The 18053-nt window shown below is 51.6% G+C and overlaps 1 protein-coding gene across 1 annotated transcript in view; it reads right to left on the bottom strand.

The window, feature by feature from the left end:
- Positions 1–443: 443 nt before the first annotated feature.
- COL6A1 (collagen type VI alpha 1 chain) overlaps positions 444–18053 on the bottom strand; it is a 69785-nt gene continuing 52175 nt past the window's right edge. Inside the window, exons 26-34 of the mRNA XM_084643133.1 lie at positions 15972–16037; positions 13680–13715; positions 12838–12874; positions 9871–10046; positions 6589–6698; positions 5619–5805; positions 5001–5175; positions 3277–3306; positions 444–2335 (exon numbers count right to left, since the gene is read on the bottom strand). Of these exons, the coding sequence (XP_084499259.1) occupies positions 1725–2335; positions 3277–3306; positions 5001–5175; positions 5619–5805; positions 6589–6698; positions 9871–10046; positions 12838–12874; positions 13680–13715; positions 15972–16037 (1428 nt within the window). The 3' untranslated portion in view covers positions 444–1724. The remainder of the gene's footprint in view (positions 2336–3276; positions 3307–5000; positions 5176–5618; positions 5806–6588; positions 6699–9870; positions 10047–12837; positions 12875–13679; positions 13716–15971; positions 16038–18053) is intronic.

Genomic DNA, 18053 nt, shown 5'->3' with positions numbered 1-18053 from the left:
TGTGTGACTGGAATCAAGGACTGTATCAGAATGCATACATGAAAGGGGGCCGAATTTAAGTTGCATGGATGGACCTTAATTCCAGCATTTCCTCAGTGCTCAACTCTGCAACCTTAATGTTCTTTTAATGTAATATTTGTATGTGCAAGAAATACATTGACCAATAGATCCCTGGGACATGGAACTGGGCACATTTCTGAAATCAGGAAATCCAACAGAGACCATTTTTGTGAGCTATAAACACTGGTTCCCTTCCCTTGTATTCATATGCAACGTTCCCATGCAGCTCTGTAGAGACTCACAGATCACCACAGGCTCTTGTGTGATGTACTGGGAGTTAGCCACACTTTCCATGCAGTGGCTCCTTCCACAAGGTATGAAATTGTCAAGCTAAGTCCATCTCCCTGGGTTCCATTTACACACGGACAGCCTGCCAACAGGACTGTGGGAAACCATTTATTTGGACAAACTCTTGATGTGGAGACATTTCAGTAAAACAGGCATAAAATAAAACTAACTGGTAAAATGGATCTTGGTTACAGAGTAAAATAGACTGCAACATTGGCATCATCAATGGCCTTCCTTTTCGAAGCACGACTTCATAGCAAGAGCACCACTGGGAACACTGAATGAAACTTCTCCAAGCCAATCCACGTCTTCAGCGTGGTCTTGGCAATTACTGTGTAAACATATAGGGCAGATATCACCCAGGTGAGGGTAGCACCTTTGTTTGTTACCATATCTGATCCCAAATCCACTGAAGCTAATGGCAATCTTTCCATTGACATCACTGGAGTCTGCATCAGTATATACTACAATGTGCCTTGACAGATTTTCCAAAGGATATTTTGGAACACAACAGATCATAAGATCACAGGTGGGATTTCCAGCTTTGTTACATGGGAATGAGATTAGCTAGCACAGGAGCACTGTTACCTTGTTCCTCCACTGTTTCCCCCTCTGGTTATTCTCCAACTCTTTTTAAGTAAAAAGGTCCAATGGGATTGGATTTATGCCCCGTTGAATCCCATTGATATGGATGGGAGTGTGTGGGGGCCAGCTGTGCTTCATCACCTCCACTTCTGCCCTGGGAGAAATGGATGTGCTGAACAGAGTCTAACCCATGGCACTGAGAGCCGTTTGCGCTTTGGACCCATCTCCGGCACCGAGATGCTGAGGATGGTTTTAAAGCCCATTTGTCCCCCACTAGAGCAGGAGATGTGAAACAAACCTGCCAGCCATGACCATGATCCTACCTCTCTACTGGCCAGAGAGATGTTGGCACTTTAAAGTTTAACCTTAAACACGGCACTGGTGAGGCCCCTGGAGAACGGGGCAAGCAAAGAGCTTTAATTTGAATAAAGAAAACCAAAATTTTGTATGTAAAGTGTGTGATCAATCTTGTAAAACCGGGCAAGTTCTTAGTGGTCTTCGTCTCATCATAATTCACCCCAGGGATCTGTATGTGTTCTGAAGGCTAGTAGCTAGGCTGCCCCTGTGTTTGTCTGCTGTGGGGACTCAGAGGCTGGGGAAGGCAATTCAGACCCAAGCGGAAGAAAAGGGAGCTCCAAGCAGGGGCAGGGGGTTGTGCACAGACAGACTCTGGCACTATGGCTTTATATAGAAAAACAAGTTCATCAAGAATATTGCTAACTTTTTCATTTTTAAGAGACGCAAAGCATACACAGCCTGTCCTCTGGGCTGGGGGAGGTCCTCCCTGCAGCTCAGTCAACAGCGATCTTCCTGGAGACTGTTTGGTAGAAGACGCCTCGTAGCAGGGAGTTGTAGTCAGGCACTCGGAAGAGGTGGCGCTCCCCATAGGCCACATCGTACTCTGTGGTCTTCCCAGTAACAAGGACCTGGAGGTTGGACTCGTGGGCTTGGCTGCCTACCGCCAGCACGTATATCTCAATGTCCTCCCGCTGAGCCTCCTGCACTGCCCTCTCTATGTCACTTCTCGTGATCCCTTGAGAGTTGCCATCTGAGAAGATCAGTACCCTTTTCTTGGCGCCGGCCCGGGAGGACTGCCGGTACAGGTTGGTGACATACCGGAGGGCGGCACTGACATCTGTGGCATCATTCATGAACTCCATGTCATCAATCACGTCGGCGATCACTGTGTAGTTCTGCAGAAACTGTGCCTCTAGTTTCTGCTGGGTCTTGCCGCTGTACTGGACGACGGAGACGCGCACAGAGTCCTCCGAAGGCATGTGCGCTGTCAGGAACCGCTCCGCCTGCCGCTTCACGAACTTCTTGCTGAGCTCAAAGTTCCGGCTCCCCACACTGGTGGAGCTGTCCACCAAGAGAGTGATGTCAGCTGGCTCTGTGAAGGTGACTGCATCGAGAAACGTTCTTTGTTATTTGCATGGCTTATCCTCCCTAATTGCTCCCCTTCCCCATCAAGAGTCCAGTGGACTCATTGGTTGTCTCAGGCTTCCTGCTACTGAAGACTCAATGAATTTTGAGTCTTTGCCTCTATGCTCTTCTATCTATGCTTCCCTGGGTTTCATCTCACACTTTATCTTGCTCTTGTCTATTGGCTTCTCTCGGGTAGATTCTCAGGTCTGTATGTAGCTTGAAAAACCTATAGTCATTTAAACACACTAGGCTGTTTTCCTTGCCCTCCTGCTTCCTTTTTCGTCTAGGAGCGTGAATGCCTTCTGGGGCTCTGATTTGTTTGATCCAGCAACCTCCATCCTGAGTCTAAGGATTTTTTTACTTACTTTTAGCTTTAGGGTGTTCTGGATTAAACTCCACATTAAAAAAATACCCTTTTCTAAAGTTTGCTAATTTCTGTACCTTTCCCTCCCCAAGAATTCCGACCCTAATTCCGCCGTGGTCATTATTATGCCGTGGTTCACCTGTGGCTGCTTTCTGAAGCAACTTCTGGGTGTCACTTAGGACTAAACCAAGAATGGCCAGAGAATAGTCACAGCTCCAGCTGCTCTGAAGGCAACTATTCAGTCTTCTCTAGCCCTCACTCCACTGTGTCATTTGTCCAGCGAGTCTGCAGGTAGCCAAATTCCTCCATGATCACTGTTGACCTAGCTGCCTCTTCCTCACCATGGTGTGCTCTCCATCGGGGCCAGCAGTACAGCCCGGCAAGCCTACAGTCATCTTTTGGACTCAGAGACAGATCCTGCTGTGTGGTCCTCTCCACTCAGAAACTGCATCTCAGATTCCCTGGCACCTCCTCGGCACAGTGCTCCGCCCCCACCTCTGTGCCCCCACCTGCCCTCCTTCCTGGGCTGCCTCTCACGAGTCGGAAATACTCACTTGTGCAGTTGTAGTCTGGACATTTCTTCTCTGCAAGAGAAACAAGCAAAACAAACCACCTTAAATCGTTCCCCTCCCTCAGGAAGGGTATTTCTTGTCTAGCCCCCAGGCCGATGGTGTCCTCCTGGCACCCCGGGATTGGAACATTCAGTCGATGCAGGGCACCATCCCCCAGAGCTCCATGCAGTACGCGGCGTTTATAGCCAGATCCGCAGGAGCGGGCTGGGGCTCCCTGCTGCACACCCGCCGCCCGTTAGTCACCATGGCACAACACAGTGCTATTGCCAGATGCCACAGGATGGCTCTCCCTGATGGTAGTGGCGTCCCCAGGGCAGTCGCCCCTCGTTTGATTGCACAGTGCCATGCTGGATTTCATGGGCAGGCCGGACGCGACGCCCAGCACCACTGCCAGGTGCGCCAGCTCTTCTGCTCCCCGAGTGGCGGAGAGTGAACCCCACAGCTGCGGTGCAGCTTGGTGGTCCCTGTGGCTAGGCGGCAGTGACTGATCCTCAGGGACAGGCCAGGAGCCCAGGAAGGACTCAGGGAGGGGCCGGGCTGCAAGCTGAGGCTCCCTCTGTTCCAAGAGGAGGCAGAGTGTGTGTCTAGCTGGGTACGTGCCAGCTGGCAGTGCTAAAGAAACAACCCTACCGGAGCCTAGCACTCGAGCGTGGGCATGCCAGAGCAGGTCGGGGAGTGGCGGGCGGGGCCTCGCCTTGAGAAGGGAGCTCTCCACTGGACCTAGAAATGGGTCTCAGGAAGGGCTGGGCTGTCCCAAGGCTCAGCGTGGGTGTGCAGGGCGGCAGGGAGATTATAGAGTTACCCCAAGCCCACAGTCGTGCTAGGGTACCTGGATTGCAGTGCCAATGTCTAGAGTAGGCCAATACCACCCCCCCACCATCAGCAAATGGGCACGGAAGGACCGGAAGGCCCTGGTATTTTTAGTCAGGGATTGGTCCTGCTTTGAGCAGGACTAGATGACCTCCTGAGGTCCCTTCCAACCCTGATCTTCTCTGAGTCTATGATTTCGACCATGATTTCCAGGAAGACTTTACCACAGCCTCCAGTTTTGTGCCTGTGTTTTTAAACCTGCAATTAACTGTGGGCACATTTGACAGCACTTGGGCGGGTAATTGCTGGATTTAGTGGTGAAATCACATTGCTGTGATTTCTTATTTGTACTGTGATAGCGCTCAGAGCCTGGACTAGCTTGAGGCCCCCCTGTGCTAGATGCTGTGTGAATCTATTAGACAGTCACCTCACGGCACAAAGAGGCAGGTACACAACTGAAAAGTGCTTTCGAATCACAGGGTCTAACTGCAGTGCTACGTCCTGCCAGTGCAGTGTATTGTCAGAGGGCCACTGTCTGCTAAAAAATCCCTTGGCTGGAGAGAGGCTGGCAATTTTGAAACATCTAGAGATTGTTGTTATTGATTTACCCAAAGTCCGAGACATTTCAAAATGGTAGAACCCCTCATTTATCAGACTCCTGAATCACCTCCGTTCCCCTGACTTCAGAACACAGGCTGCTCCCTTTTGGAATAACAGCTGAGAACATGATCAGCTGGGACCTGATCAGGCCGTGACCACCCCTCCCCCATTAGCCCCCCGGCTCCCATTGCGTATTGCCCCCCAGCATCACTTCTGGCTCTCCAGCAACACTACAGACGGGTAAGCAGCACGTGGACACCATCCCACAGCAAGGCCAGCGGAGGACGCTCACCCACCTCGGCAGATATATGAGGTGACGTTCTGGAGGAACGTGTCATCCAGCAGCTCAGCATAGTTGTCCACTGAAACAGACCGTCCTGAGTGGAGGGATGTGCCTTCACACGCAATGACACCGAGCTGCTCCGAGTTAGGGGATGCTCGGAAGATGTCACCTATGCCCAGGGAAACAACCTACGGGGCAAGCACAGATTCGTTACTGGTGTTTAACGGGTTGGTTGTCACTCTGTCTCTCTGTATTACGGTGGTGCCCAGGTGCCTTCAGTCAGGCTCCGGCTCCCACTGGGCCAGGTGTGGCATGCACTGTATGAACATGAAGAGTTTTCTAATGAAGATGACCGGCAGCCAGGCAGGGAAGAGGGGTGTGATCCCAGCACACACATCACATACACACCAGTAGACGGAATTAATCGCTAAGTGCTCATCAGTTGCACTGACACGAACTCTCGCTGTCTTGGTGGTTTGAGCTAGCGTGCTCTGGCACCAGGAGTGTGGGCGTCAGCTGCATCCGCGTCTGCCTAGACGGTCACTACTGCTCAGAGCAAGGCTGCCCTCTTCCTCTAGGGACCCTCCCTTCTTGGGAAGCACCAGCTAGCCTCAGGCCCAGGCTTGCCTACCTGGGTGTTGATTTCACAGAGCGAGGAGAGCGGGGTGAGGTCCCGCAGCGTGTCAGACCGCCCGTCTGTGATGACGATGGCCACCTTCTTGTCGGAGGCAAACCGCGACAGCAGTTTCTCCTTGGTGAACTGAAGGGCCTCCCCAGTGTAGGTGCCACCCGCTATCCAGTTCAGATTCTTCACGGCCCTGCAAACAAGCGGCAAAGGGAGGTCAGAGCTAACAGGCCCTGGTCCTAGACGATCCTCTCCCCCTAGACTTCAGAAGTCAGATGAGTTCACAGCTGGGAATGAGCTGCTTTTGGGGCTGATGTGCTGGCATTACAAGACAAGAGGGGTTTGCTAGGCTGCTCTATATTTCATGGCTAAATCACCAGCGAAAGCAAAGACTTCTGCTCCCAGGTGGAAAGGACTGTCAATCTTAATCTGGGAGAGCAAGTAGGGGGTTTGGCCTTCCCTGGCACAACTTCTTGCATCCACACCACGGAGAGGGCTTTATAGCCCTGTGTAGTCCGTACATGCCAGCCAAGGGTATAATCTCTTGTAAATGGCTCATGATATGACGAAGAGCCAAGCACTTGTGGAGATGGACACGGCTCAGAGCTGTCACTGCAGGATGGGGTTGATTGGGTGTGTTGTCAGGCCGAGCTAAGGAGAAATACAGTCGCTAGGGACTGTGGAAATAGCATGCCACCCACCTCTGACCACCACCCCCTGCCTTTCGTCTCAGCCCATGGGGACAGGCCCTCCAACGCCCCGCTGCTGACTCTGGGTGTGTCCCCACAGGGCGGGGAGGGCTGTGACACACACACAGGTAAGATGCAATTAGTGTGGTGCTGCTTATTCCCGCAGCAGGACTCAGCGATGCAGGACCCGGGCGGTGCTACGTGCAGGACCGTAACTGCTCGATCTGGCCCTGGCGCTGGTCTCTGAGCGGCTGGCCGAAGCCCAGCTCTCAGGCCTATCGACTTACTCCTTCAAGGCTCCGATGTTGTCAATGTTGGCATCGCCCATAGCCACCAGCTCCTGGGTGTTGTCATGGCTGTACTGCACGACACCCACTCGGGAATCCCCCGGTTCAAACTGTTGAGCAATGGTGAGACATGAGTGGAAGCTGTGACCAAGGTAGGAATTTTCTGTCATATATTTAAGAGTTATCTGCATGATTCTGTACCTATCACCTGGGACCAGGGAAGCTGCTTGTCCGATATTAAGCTGGATAGTCCTCTTCTCGTCGGGCGTGTCCCCCATCCAGTACTGGGACAAAATAGGACATGGTTCTGTCCGGTATTGGATGGGGGCACCGCTTCACCCCCTCTGGCTCTTAAAAATCCCCCCCGGTCCTTGCAGGGTGAGCATATACACACTGACACACCGTTGGACGGGGGCAGGCCCACGCTGTTCCTGGAAGGCCCCGAATGTCCGGTTTTCCAGGGACACGTGAGTGGCCCCCCCTACCTTGGCATCCATTGTGGGGGAAAGAATTCGTGTTCTCCGTAGGCCACGGGAGATCAGCCTAGGGACTTGAGACACAGAGACAGTAGGACTCCCAAGGACTGACGATTAACTCCTCGCTGCAGACGCAGCTGAACGTGGGAACACAGCCCAGCTGGGTCCAGAGAACAAAGAGGTGTAGAGCTGAGCTCTCAGGGTACATAGCAAAGAAAAACTCACGGCTGGTCTGTGCCAGCTGATTTGGGCCTGAGGGGCTTAGGCTGCGGGTTTCACTGCTATGTAGACTTCCTGGATTGGGCTGGAGCCTGAGCTCTGGGACCCTCCCACCTTGCAGGGTCCTAGAGCCTGGGCTCCAGCCGAGCCTGGAAGTCTACCCCGCAGTGACACAGCCCTGCAGCCCGAGCCCCACAAGCCTGAGTTGGTTGGCAGAGGCCAGCTGTGGGTGTCCGAGAGACACTGGCCTCACCTGGAACTGACAGACAACAAGACAGAGAAAGGAAACCAAGATGGTTCCTACAGCAGCATGGGTCAAGGGAGCGCTGGCGTTAGTCAGTACAGATGATGTCTAACCTTTGCTTCTCTCTGCTAAGCGAAGGGTTCTGTAGCCAGGTGCCCAATAGATGGTGACCTGGTTTTGAGACGGCTGCCGAGTGTCACTGCAAATATACGCTGGGAGCCCTGTACCCAAAGGAGGCGGGAAACAAGCCTCTGGTAGGACTCTGGCATGGCTGGACTCACTGCAAGGAGCCATGGAGAGCGACAGGGATTGCTGGCACCCGAAGGCCCAGCTTCAGAGCTGTGGAGGCCAGGGCCTGCTCCATGGAACTGTGTGGGTCCTTAGGGCCTGGCACACTAAACAGGTCACTGCCAAGGGACAGGTTACAGGCTGGTGCATTGACCAGACCCGGTGGATCTGTGACAAACATCGTCACCCACATGTCAGCGAGAGGGTAATGCATCACGGGGCCCAGAGGCAGCTCAGAAAGACCCGGCTGGGGACCCATTTTGTGCCTGCAGTGCCTAGGGATGCTGTGGCTCCGGCCTGCTCAGGAAGCCCCTACACATCATCACTGACCCAGAATGAGTGGAGGGAGGGCCCCACTCCCAGGCCCATCCCCTGCTGCTGGGGAGGAGAGGGCTCGCCATTACAAGTCCAGGTCTATACTCAGCAATGGGATCTCCCCTCCTCTCCTTCTTCGATACTAAACTTCGATACTTGATACTAAACTGGGAGGAGTGGTAGATATGCTGGAGGGCAGGGATAGGATACAGAAGGACCTAGACAAATTGGAGGATTGGGCCAAAAGAAATCTGATGAGGTTCAATAAGGATAAGTGCAGGGTCCTGCACTTAGGACGGAAGAACCCAATGCACTGCTACAGACCAGGGACCGAATGGCTAGGCAGCAGTTCTGCGGAAAAGGACCTAGGGGTGACAGTGGACGAGAAGCTGGATATGAGTCAGCAGTGTGCCCTTGTTGCCAAGAAGGCCAATGGCATTTTGGGATGTATAAGTAGGGGCATAGCGAGCAGATCGAGGGACGTGATGGTTCCCCTCTATTCGACATTGGTGAGGCCTCATCTGGAGTACTGTGTCTAGTTTTGGGCCCCACACTTCAAGAAGGATGTGGATAAATTGGAGAGAGTCCAGCGAAGGGCAACAAAAATGATTAGGGGACTGGAACACATGAGTTATGAGGAGAGGCTGAGGGAGCTGGGATTGTTTAGCCTGCAGAAGAGAAGAATGAGGGGGGATTTGATAGCTGCTTTCAACTACCTGAAAGGGGGTTCCAAAGAGGATGGCTCTAGACTGTTCTCAATGGTAGCAGATGACAGAACGAGGAGTAATGGTCTCAAGTTGCAGTGGGGGAGGTTTAGATTGGATATTAGGAAAAACTTTTTCACTAAGAGGGTGGTGAAACACTGGAATGCGTTACCTAGGGAGGTGGTAGAATCTCCTTCCTTAGAGGTTTTTAAGGTCAGGCTTGACAAAGCCCTGGCTGGGATGATTTAACTGGGAATTGGTCCTGCTTCGAGCAGGGGGTTGGACTAGATGACCTTCTGGGGTCCCTTCCAACCCTGATATTCTATGATTCTATGATTCTATGATTCGTTTTGTTCCAGCTGGACAGATGGAGGCGGCCAGGAAGGGCGTTAAACCACCTTTGTGCTTCCCTGAATCTTAGCCTGGCCCCGGCATAACTTAGAGCAGCGTTGGACGGTGTTTTTGCGTCCGTTTGGCTGCCACAAACTCCTAGAGGCCACGGTGGCAGCTGAGAGTGGTCTCAGCACAGCAGCCCCCTTCCCACACTCCTCTCCCAGGCACTGCCCCCGCACTTCCCAGGACATCTACATGCGGCTTAGGGGCTTTACGGCAGGAACCCATGTTTGAACCTCTCGGCCACAAGTGCATTAGCTAGGGAGCTTTGTAGACTCAAAGGGAGCTGGAACGGATCTCCCCGTTCATCCAATCCAGCCACCCAGAGAGCGTTCCTCAGAACAAGTCCCCTAAGAATTGGCTATTCTGAGGCAAGGGAGACATGCCCATGGCAAAGAGTTCTGGAGAGTGCAGGATTGGTATGTTGTATTAGGAGTTTCGGCTGCCGCTGCTCTGCTCAGCTGGGAAGGAGCCCCCTGTAGTTACATGTGATTTACCAGCTGAGCCTTATGTTGTCAGCATACAAGTGAGGAGCGTTTGCCTGGTGTGTGAGTCTGCACCGGGTGGGGTGGCTCAGTCCCTCCATTCTGCAGGGGAGGGAGATTTGTATGTGCACACAGTACACGTCCCCTTGAAAACTCACCTTCACACGCTCATCTTTGCTCAGCCTGTCAATGACTTTAATGATGAAATCCTTGGCAATCTGGAAGTTCTGCAGGCCGATACTCTCCGAGCTGTCCAACACGAAAAGCACATCGATGGGGCCGCATTTACACTCTGCAGCAAAGCACAGACCCAGAGGGATGTGTGTTAGACAGCCTGGCTGCTTTGACACAGCATCGTGCAGCTTGCACGAGCCCGTGGAGTGACAGCCGGTGTCAGTCCATAGTGACGTGTTCGCTTTGCCAACAGAGAAGATGTAGCCCAAAAGCAAGCAGCAAAATCACCACACGTAGGATTGGAGATTTAGTTAGCTAGTTATTCCTTTTGATTTCCCCATGGCCTCTCCTGACCTTTAAATGTTCTACCCAGCTTATTAGACACACAGGCAACATTTCAAAGAGCCCAAACTGCACTAACCAGGTCCCTTACAATTCTCATTTCTTCCAGCTAGCTCTCCTCTAGGGCCCGGTCTCAGCTACAGATTCACTGGGCCATCTGGGTTTGGTGGGGAAGCTCCACCATTGGAAAACAATTTTCCTCACCCACCCCCTGCTTCCCCCTCCCGCCTTTGGGTTCCTAAACCACTCCATCAAGACACTGTAAAGGGAAGCGAAATGGCAACTCCCTCATCCCAGGGAGGGGAGAGGAGGGGAGGGGAGGATGCGGCAGATCTGGATTTACATGTGCAGAACTGCTGTCTCTTTCAGTAGAGAAATGGTGGGAAAAGGTCTCCCAGAGCATTGCTGGCCATGGGTCATCTGGACAGTTATCTTCTAGAGATACAGCACAGATGCATGCTGGCCTCCTTATTGCGAGTGCCGGAGGCCCTCAAGCTTTCCCTGCTACAATTCCTGCCTGGTTCCGAGGCTGTGTTCTCTGAGCTCTTTCGGCACGATCAGACTGAATTGCCTGGCTAGTTACTGTGGCTTCAAGTACTGGGGCAGGAAGGAGTGGGATGGAAAGGAGCAAAAGAACCAGGAAACATTCCCAAAGAGTTTGTAAAGTGACACTCACCGCAGCAAGCTGGAAGAAAGGGAGAGAGAGAGAAAGTTAAAGCAGAGTGTACTGAATGTTCTTCCCCACAATAACTCAGGCAGTACAACTGCAAGAGCTGCCATGAAATATTACAGCATGAGTGATGGACACAAGGACATAGCAAAATTATAATGTCTCCATTCAATGCTTCCCTCACATCTGGTGCATTTCAAAACATCTCCTAGGTTCAGAACGTGCACGTTCCGCAGCAGGCCTAAGCACCAGCTAGGCAAGAGAGGTTTTAATGAAAAGATTGACGAGCCTCAGGGAATGTGTGTGGAGAATAAATTACTACCAGATGATACCAAAACAGAATCTTTCAGGGAGTACCCAAACACATGTCTGCAATTCAGTGGACTGGCCAATCATTTTCTAAACAGAAGAGGAGGTTTTAGAATAGACTGTGTACAAGGAATCCTGCTTACTTGTGCTGAATACGGGCTGGGAAATGTTAGTTCAAATTTAAAAAAACCAAACCCATGCTGTCACCATGCACTGAAAACTTTCCCAAACACTGTAGATAGCGTCTCTTATCACATTCTGCAGGTTTGGATGCATTAGGTATTAGAAAGTTTGAAACAATTAACTTGGCCAAGTTCCTTTCTTAGGTACAGTGATTTATTACTTTTAAAAATATAAATAAAGGATAAACCCAGAAAGATGAAGCAATTGTCAGTCAGGGTGCAGACTGCAAACTCAGCTCCCCAAACACTGTGAATCCCTTGCTGGCCAGGGTAACTGAGCACTACATGAAAGGCAAACAACATCATACTCTCTGGTAGTCACAGTAAGAGACGTTAAATCCCTTTTTTAATGAAAAATATTAAGGGCTTGATTTTCAAAGTCAGAGGCATTCAAAAATACATGCACAGATGTGCACATAATTTGTATGTGCAGTTACTAGGAGCACGCACAAATCCGGTGTTTGCATGTGCAATTCAGGTATTTGCATGTGTCTCACTGGCCACCACCAAATACCTGATTTGCACATGCAGTTGCAAAAATGGTATGTGTAAATTACACATGCCTTTGCACACAAGGCATTAAAAATCAAGCCCTGGCAGTCTGGGTGGCACAGGGGTTGCCTTACGGAGGGCAGTATACAAGTGTGAGTGTCTGCATTTTCAGATGCTCTCCCAGCTGCAGATAGTGTTAGACCATGGCTGAGTTGCCAGACCCTCTGGCATGTTGGACAGGAATGGTGCCTGCTTCTCCATCTCTGACCCTTCTGCAGTGACTAGTCCCACGGTTCATTGTGGGTGACAAGTGGCAGAAGCTGGTATCACCATGGGTGACTCCTTGACAAAGTAGCGATGCCTAGATTTTCCACCCGTGCCATTTCACTCCACCCAGCTAAGTGGAGGACGAGGGTCTGAAAGCAGGGCCCTCACGACCCAGTGCTGTCAGGGGACTGGCTGGCACACCAGGATGGCTGACCTGCGACCCTGGGGTCGTTCTCCGTCTGCTTTGGGCACAGGAGCGGGTCTGAGCGGAAATGCGCCAAATAATGGGCTTTGGGCTCTACTCTGGCAGCACGTGGGCACTGCGGGGTCCACCCAGAGGCAGGCGTGCTGGCCCCAGGCTCCCTTCAACCCCAGGGGGTCAGAGCTGTGCTCTGCCGTGCACTGGGGTGGCCAGCATGGCCTCACGATGCAGCATAGCTGCTGCGGCTCAGGAGCTGGGCACGCACCACGCTTCCCTGGGCTTTGCTCAGGTTTTCACCTCAGGCAAGAATCTGTTTAAGACGTTTCCCTCTTTTCACGGGGGTTTTCCTGCAGCAACACTGGCCGTCATGTGGGCTTGTCTGGCAGGTCACTACCCAGGGGCCAGTCCCAGATCAAGGCCTTGCAGGTGGCTAGCTGGCTTGGCAGGCTGCCTGCCTTCCCAGACCGACCAGGAGCGGGATACTCACAGCACATTTTCATGATGATGTCTAAAATTTCACATTCCTGAAAAGAAAGGAAAAGAAACGCTGAAGGGCCAGGTGCAGACTGACTCCCGCCCCTGCCCTGCCAGGAGCGACTGCTGCCCTGTGTGAGCGTCACAGACGGCTGCACCTGCAGCCTGGGCATCTGCTAGACAGCCGAAAGGGGAATGAGCTGCAGGGGGCATTTCTGAGTCCACAGCAGGTGACCGTCACCGCTCTGGAGAAAATCGATAAGATCCGTTGCACAGGCCAATGGCAGAGACTATGTGGCCGTTTCCATCTTGCTTTATCACTGAAGCAATGGATCTTACACCCTGGACACGTCTGGCCACTCCCTCCCCTCTCTGGCAGTGAGTGGAGCAGAAGTAGTGTCCCAATCGCAGCATATGCGACAAGCTCATTAGTGTACCAAGAAGTCATTAATCTCTGTGAAATCACAGTCAAAGGCTGCCAGTTCTATTACAGTGGGCAGGTTTCATGGAACCCACATTGATGCTAAGGGGTGAGGTATATGCTTGTTGTGCCCTCCTCAGTGGGAGGAAACCCAGGCCCTTACAGCTGCTGGGTCCCAACAAAACACAGGGCTTCAGACTGGTGGAAAAGACCGATTGGAATTACTGGGAGGGCATGCGGGGAGGAAGACACAACTGGGTTTGGCCTCCTTCTGGATAAGCCCTGGAGTTTACACAGCCCTACTGGGGACTTGCCCTGCACATGCTGCTGTCTAAGAACCTTCTAAAGGAACATGGTTCCCCTCAAGCCATAGCACAGGGCAGCTGAAAGACAGAGAAGGAAAGCACGCAGTGCACACAATCGGTGTCACTCACATCTGGTCCTGTAGGCCCCGGGGGTCCGGGAGGTCCCTGTCAAACCAAGCATTGAAAAGACGGGTAAGAGAGGAGCCAGAGCTTTCTGCAGTTCTCTCCGGACTATCTGCTGTTAAACAACACAGAGCAGAGTCTGGAAAAGCAGCGTCGCTCCCAGGACTCAGCTGCTGGAGCTGAGCTCTGAGCAGGTCCATCTGCCTGTCTGAGCAGGCCCATGGAGCCAAGCCACAAGGTAAATCATCAGAAGCACTTTCCCAAGCCACTCCAGCTGTGTAATGAGGAGCCATTTGCTGTGGCAGCTCCCAGCTTCTGTGCACCAGCCTTATCCACGTTCGCCAGACGAGGTCAGAAATGCACTGCTAAAAAGAGTGGAGTTTCTGCGGTGGGAGGGAACGTCCCCTCCATCTCTGTCAGAGCCATGGCACCCTCCTCCCTCTCCCCCTAACATCAGAGCCAGTGGCCAGCTAGGACTGGGCATGCTTCCAGGTCTGGTGGTACCACTCTGCCAGTGGCTGGAGCTTGACCACTGAGCAGCAGCAGCCCCTCCCGCTGCCTCGGGGCAGGTCACTGGCTAGCCTTCTCTGCCCAAGGATTGGGCTCCTTTGGGATCCCCAATGTGAATCAGCTCTCCAGCTGTACAAACACAGTAGAGACAAGGCTGTGCAGGAAACTCCTGGAGACCAGCCCCAGGCGCGGGTACAGTGCTGACCTCCCCTAGCCACCTCGTGGGCCGCGATGGAAGAACCTGGGCTCCGCTCAGGACCTTGCCGCAAGAAGACATTCGGGGCCACCTCTGGGCCCCATGAATGCCGGGGCACCGTGGGCGCAGGGGCTGCAAACACCAGCATTCAGCTTTGGGAGAGTTTTGCTCATTTTCCCAGGAGGGCAGGGCAAGTGAGGAGTTGGGCCCTTGGCTCTCATCACCCTCCCACAGGCTGTATTTATCAGCTGGGCTCAGATGCCCTAGTGAAGGCATGTTCTGCATTATAGCATTGGCTAATTCAGGCAAGGGTCTATATCCCATCTTCACTGGCCTCCATCTGAATTCTCCTCTTCAGTAGAGAATCTGCTTACCCAGGGGAAAAGGAGACATTTATTTTACGCATCAGAGTCAGTGTGAGGTTGCCATAGGCACATGGAAAACTGAACTGGATGTGTTTGGGTATGTGTGGTATAACAGTGGCCCCGCTGTGATCCGTCGGTGCAGCAACATGGTAGAATTCATGCACAACGTACAGTTAGCGCTGGGTGGAATTTTCCACTGGGATGGTTTTCTCTGAGGGAGTTTTCCACTGGGATGGTTTTCTCTGAGGGAAACTACTCAAAATGTAGTTTCTGCTTCACTGAAATGTTCTATGAGAAAATTTCAACTTTGCCAAAACCCACTGTTTTTCTGTTGCAAGTAACGTAACAAACTATTTGGCTTCTGATAGGTTCAACCCAAACCCCCAAGTTTTCAACACAAACTCATTTTGCTGACCTGACCCAAAGCATTCCATTTTGAGTCCGTTCAACCTTAAACTACATTCCTTATTGTGGTGTATGCCTCCTGGGAGTTGTATTTCAAGCCCCTATTCTCTCCTATGGGTGGGGCTCGCAGGCGGACATCTCTTATGAGACAATGCAGACTCTCCACTGACCAAACTGTGTGGTATATCACTGGAGTTGCAAGACTGTGGGTGCATCCCGGGAGCTGCAGTACAACCAGGGGAATGGCCCATAGGGGATAATGGAGGCATCAGGCTCCCAAATGACAACTCCCATGAGGCAATGCGCAAAAATGGTGAAACGTGGTTTAACGTTGCACCGAAGTGTTTCTAGTCAGTTTGCAAACTGAAATAAAATGTTTCTATTCTGGGAATGTCTCAATGATTCGTTTTGATCGACAATGCTGGAAAGAAATGTTTAGACAGTTCTGAATCAAAATTTTTCGGAATAGTGTGTTTTGTGAAAATTTTTGATATTTCAATATTTCGTCACAATTTGGGACGCAAACAATTGTGGAAATACTGGAATTTCCTGTGGGACCGACATTCAAAATTTCGCTAAGCACCGCTTCGAATGTCTGTTATAGAGTTCATAGAGCTCTGTCACTGCTCAGGGCTTCAGGCGCTCACAACCGGGTTCAAAACTGGACACAACAATCTCTGTCAAACTGGCCTGCAGTTCACCACAAGCAGGTCAGAAGAGCAGATCAGAAAGCTCCCAGTGGCCCTAGCTCCTTGGTGCTCTGCCCCCTCCAGTCTGCTGTGCTTTTCAAGACAAACTCTTTCACAGAGCTGGGTTACTTACCGGGGGGCCTTCTGGGCCTCGGTGACCCTTGGCCCCTTTAACGCCTTTGGGACCAGGGTTGGGATTCTGGAAGAAAAGAACGTGCCATTACTGAGGGACGAGACTGCAGTGGCATTGTCAGCTCTGCTGGGTTACCGGGATCGTTCGTGGGACTTCGGGAGCTATGACTGACTTTGGCCCCACACGTCACCCACCCTGGGAGCGTTTTATAGAGCACTTTCCACTTGCAGACACACAGCATTATTATCTTGATTAAATGATATGTGATTTTTGTTGCCAACTAAGAATACACCAAAACAAGGACTTCTGAAAGACCACTGCAAAAGCCCCAAGTCTGGATTGTGTTTTTAAAACCAATGGCCAAATCATGGCCGGTGGAGCCCATTTCCAAAGAAGGCCAGCGTATTACCTCCAGGATGCCCTCCTACTGGCACTGGTGAGCACTCACACGAGTAGATTTATAGCACGTGGGCGACACAAGTTGTGCCCTGTCAGTTATTATTGTGCTGCTATAAACTGTGGAATAGACTAACACCAACATGGCAAAGTTCAAGTTATACCAACAGGAGCATGAACTAATTAGGGCCAGTGTCTATATCTCCTGGTGCCACAAGTAATCCTTGTGTGAGCAGCCCCAGTGAAGACAGTGAGGTAAATTGAATGAGCAAGGGGTGCAGGATTGGCTCCTCAGCTTTCCCCGCGTAACCTCTGACTACACTAGATCAACCAAACTGCTGAAGTCAGATTTGCAAAAGCACATTCCCCCAGATCAGTCTGACTGACAGCAGCTGCCCCAATCCTCACCAATGTTTAGCCCAGTGCAATTTGAAATTGATTCATGAGAGATGAGGTTGATAACCAAACTAAACTGTAGCACCGAAGGCCCATGGCAGTAGGATTAAAGCTACTTGATAACTTCCACAGTGAAAAACAAGTCATGAGAGGGCAGATCCATGGGAGACACCAGTCCTGACTGTACAATGTCTCCTAGTAAATCTGGCATGTCCGATGTGGCCAGCAGGCCAGATGGAAGTGTGTGTGTATTTTGAAATGATTTGCACATGTCCTCTGGGCCTTGGAGGGGTGCCTCTTAAACACCTGCATAGAAATAGTGGCCACAGCCAGGGTGAAGGCTCTGCTCTGTCAGCCTGGGCATTTTCTTTCTGGCCAGGCTGCTTTCTGAAGCTTGTCCTTAGAGATGGAAAACAGGCCCCATGGGGGAAAAGCAAATGAATCTGAAGCATGATCTGCTTTCTCTGTCCTGCCCATGGCGGGGAGCGAAGGGACCCTTGGGAGAGGGGCTGCCTGGCTGTTGCTGAGCTCCTGGGCTGAGCACCCTGCCGGCACCAGCCGGGGTCAGTGCTTTCGCCTCCAGCGTTTCTCATCTCTGGCTCAGGGAAAGCGCCCCTGATTGTGCTGACGGGGCGTGTGGACCTTGTCACAAACCAACCTTCTCACTGGCCTCTGAACCCATAAACACCCCTGCCGTGTCCAGCTTGCTCCTGATGGGCTGAATTTCAGTCTCTGCTGGGGCTGCTGATAGTTAGTCTAGCAGCCCAAGGGATAGCTACCTTCAGCTCCTCACATTGACCCCTGGCTCTCAACCTTTCCAGACGACTGCACCCCTTTCAGGAGTCTGATTTGTCCTGTGTACCACCTGGTTTCATGTCACTTAAAAACTACCAGCTTACAAAATCAGACATAAAAATACGAAAGTGTCACAGCGCGCTATTACTGAACAATTGCCGACTTTCTCATTTTTGCCATATAATTATAAAATAAATCGTTGGAATATAAATACTGTACTTACATGTCAGTGTATAGAGTATGTAGAGCAGTATAAACAAGTCATTGCATAAAATCTGAGTTTGTGCCGACTTCACTAGTGCTTTTCATGTTGCCTGTTGTAAAACTAGGCGAATCTCCAGATGAGCTGATGTACCCCCTGGAAGACCTCTGTGTATCCCCTGGGGTACATGTACTCCTGCTTGGGAACCACTGGCGTATTCATGTTGATGGCGCATCAACAAACACAATGGGCCACGCAAGAAGCTTATCTCCACCTGATGAACTTTCCTGTGG

The sequence above is a fragment of the Lepidochelys olivacea genome (genome assembly GCF_965140295.1).
Source record: "Lepidochelys olivacea isolate rLepOli2 genome assembly, chromosome: 11".
NCBI classification, from domain to species: Eukaryota; Metazoa; Chordata; order Testudines; family Cheloniidae; genus Lepidochelys; species Lepidochelys olivacea.
The sequence above is the reverse complement of the archived record's forward strand: the minus strand, read 5'-3'. Positions and strand labels throughout refer to the sequence as shown.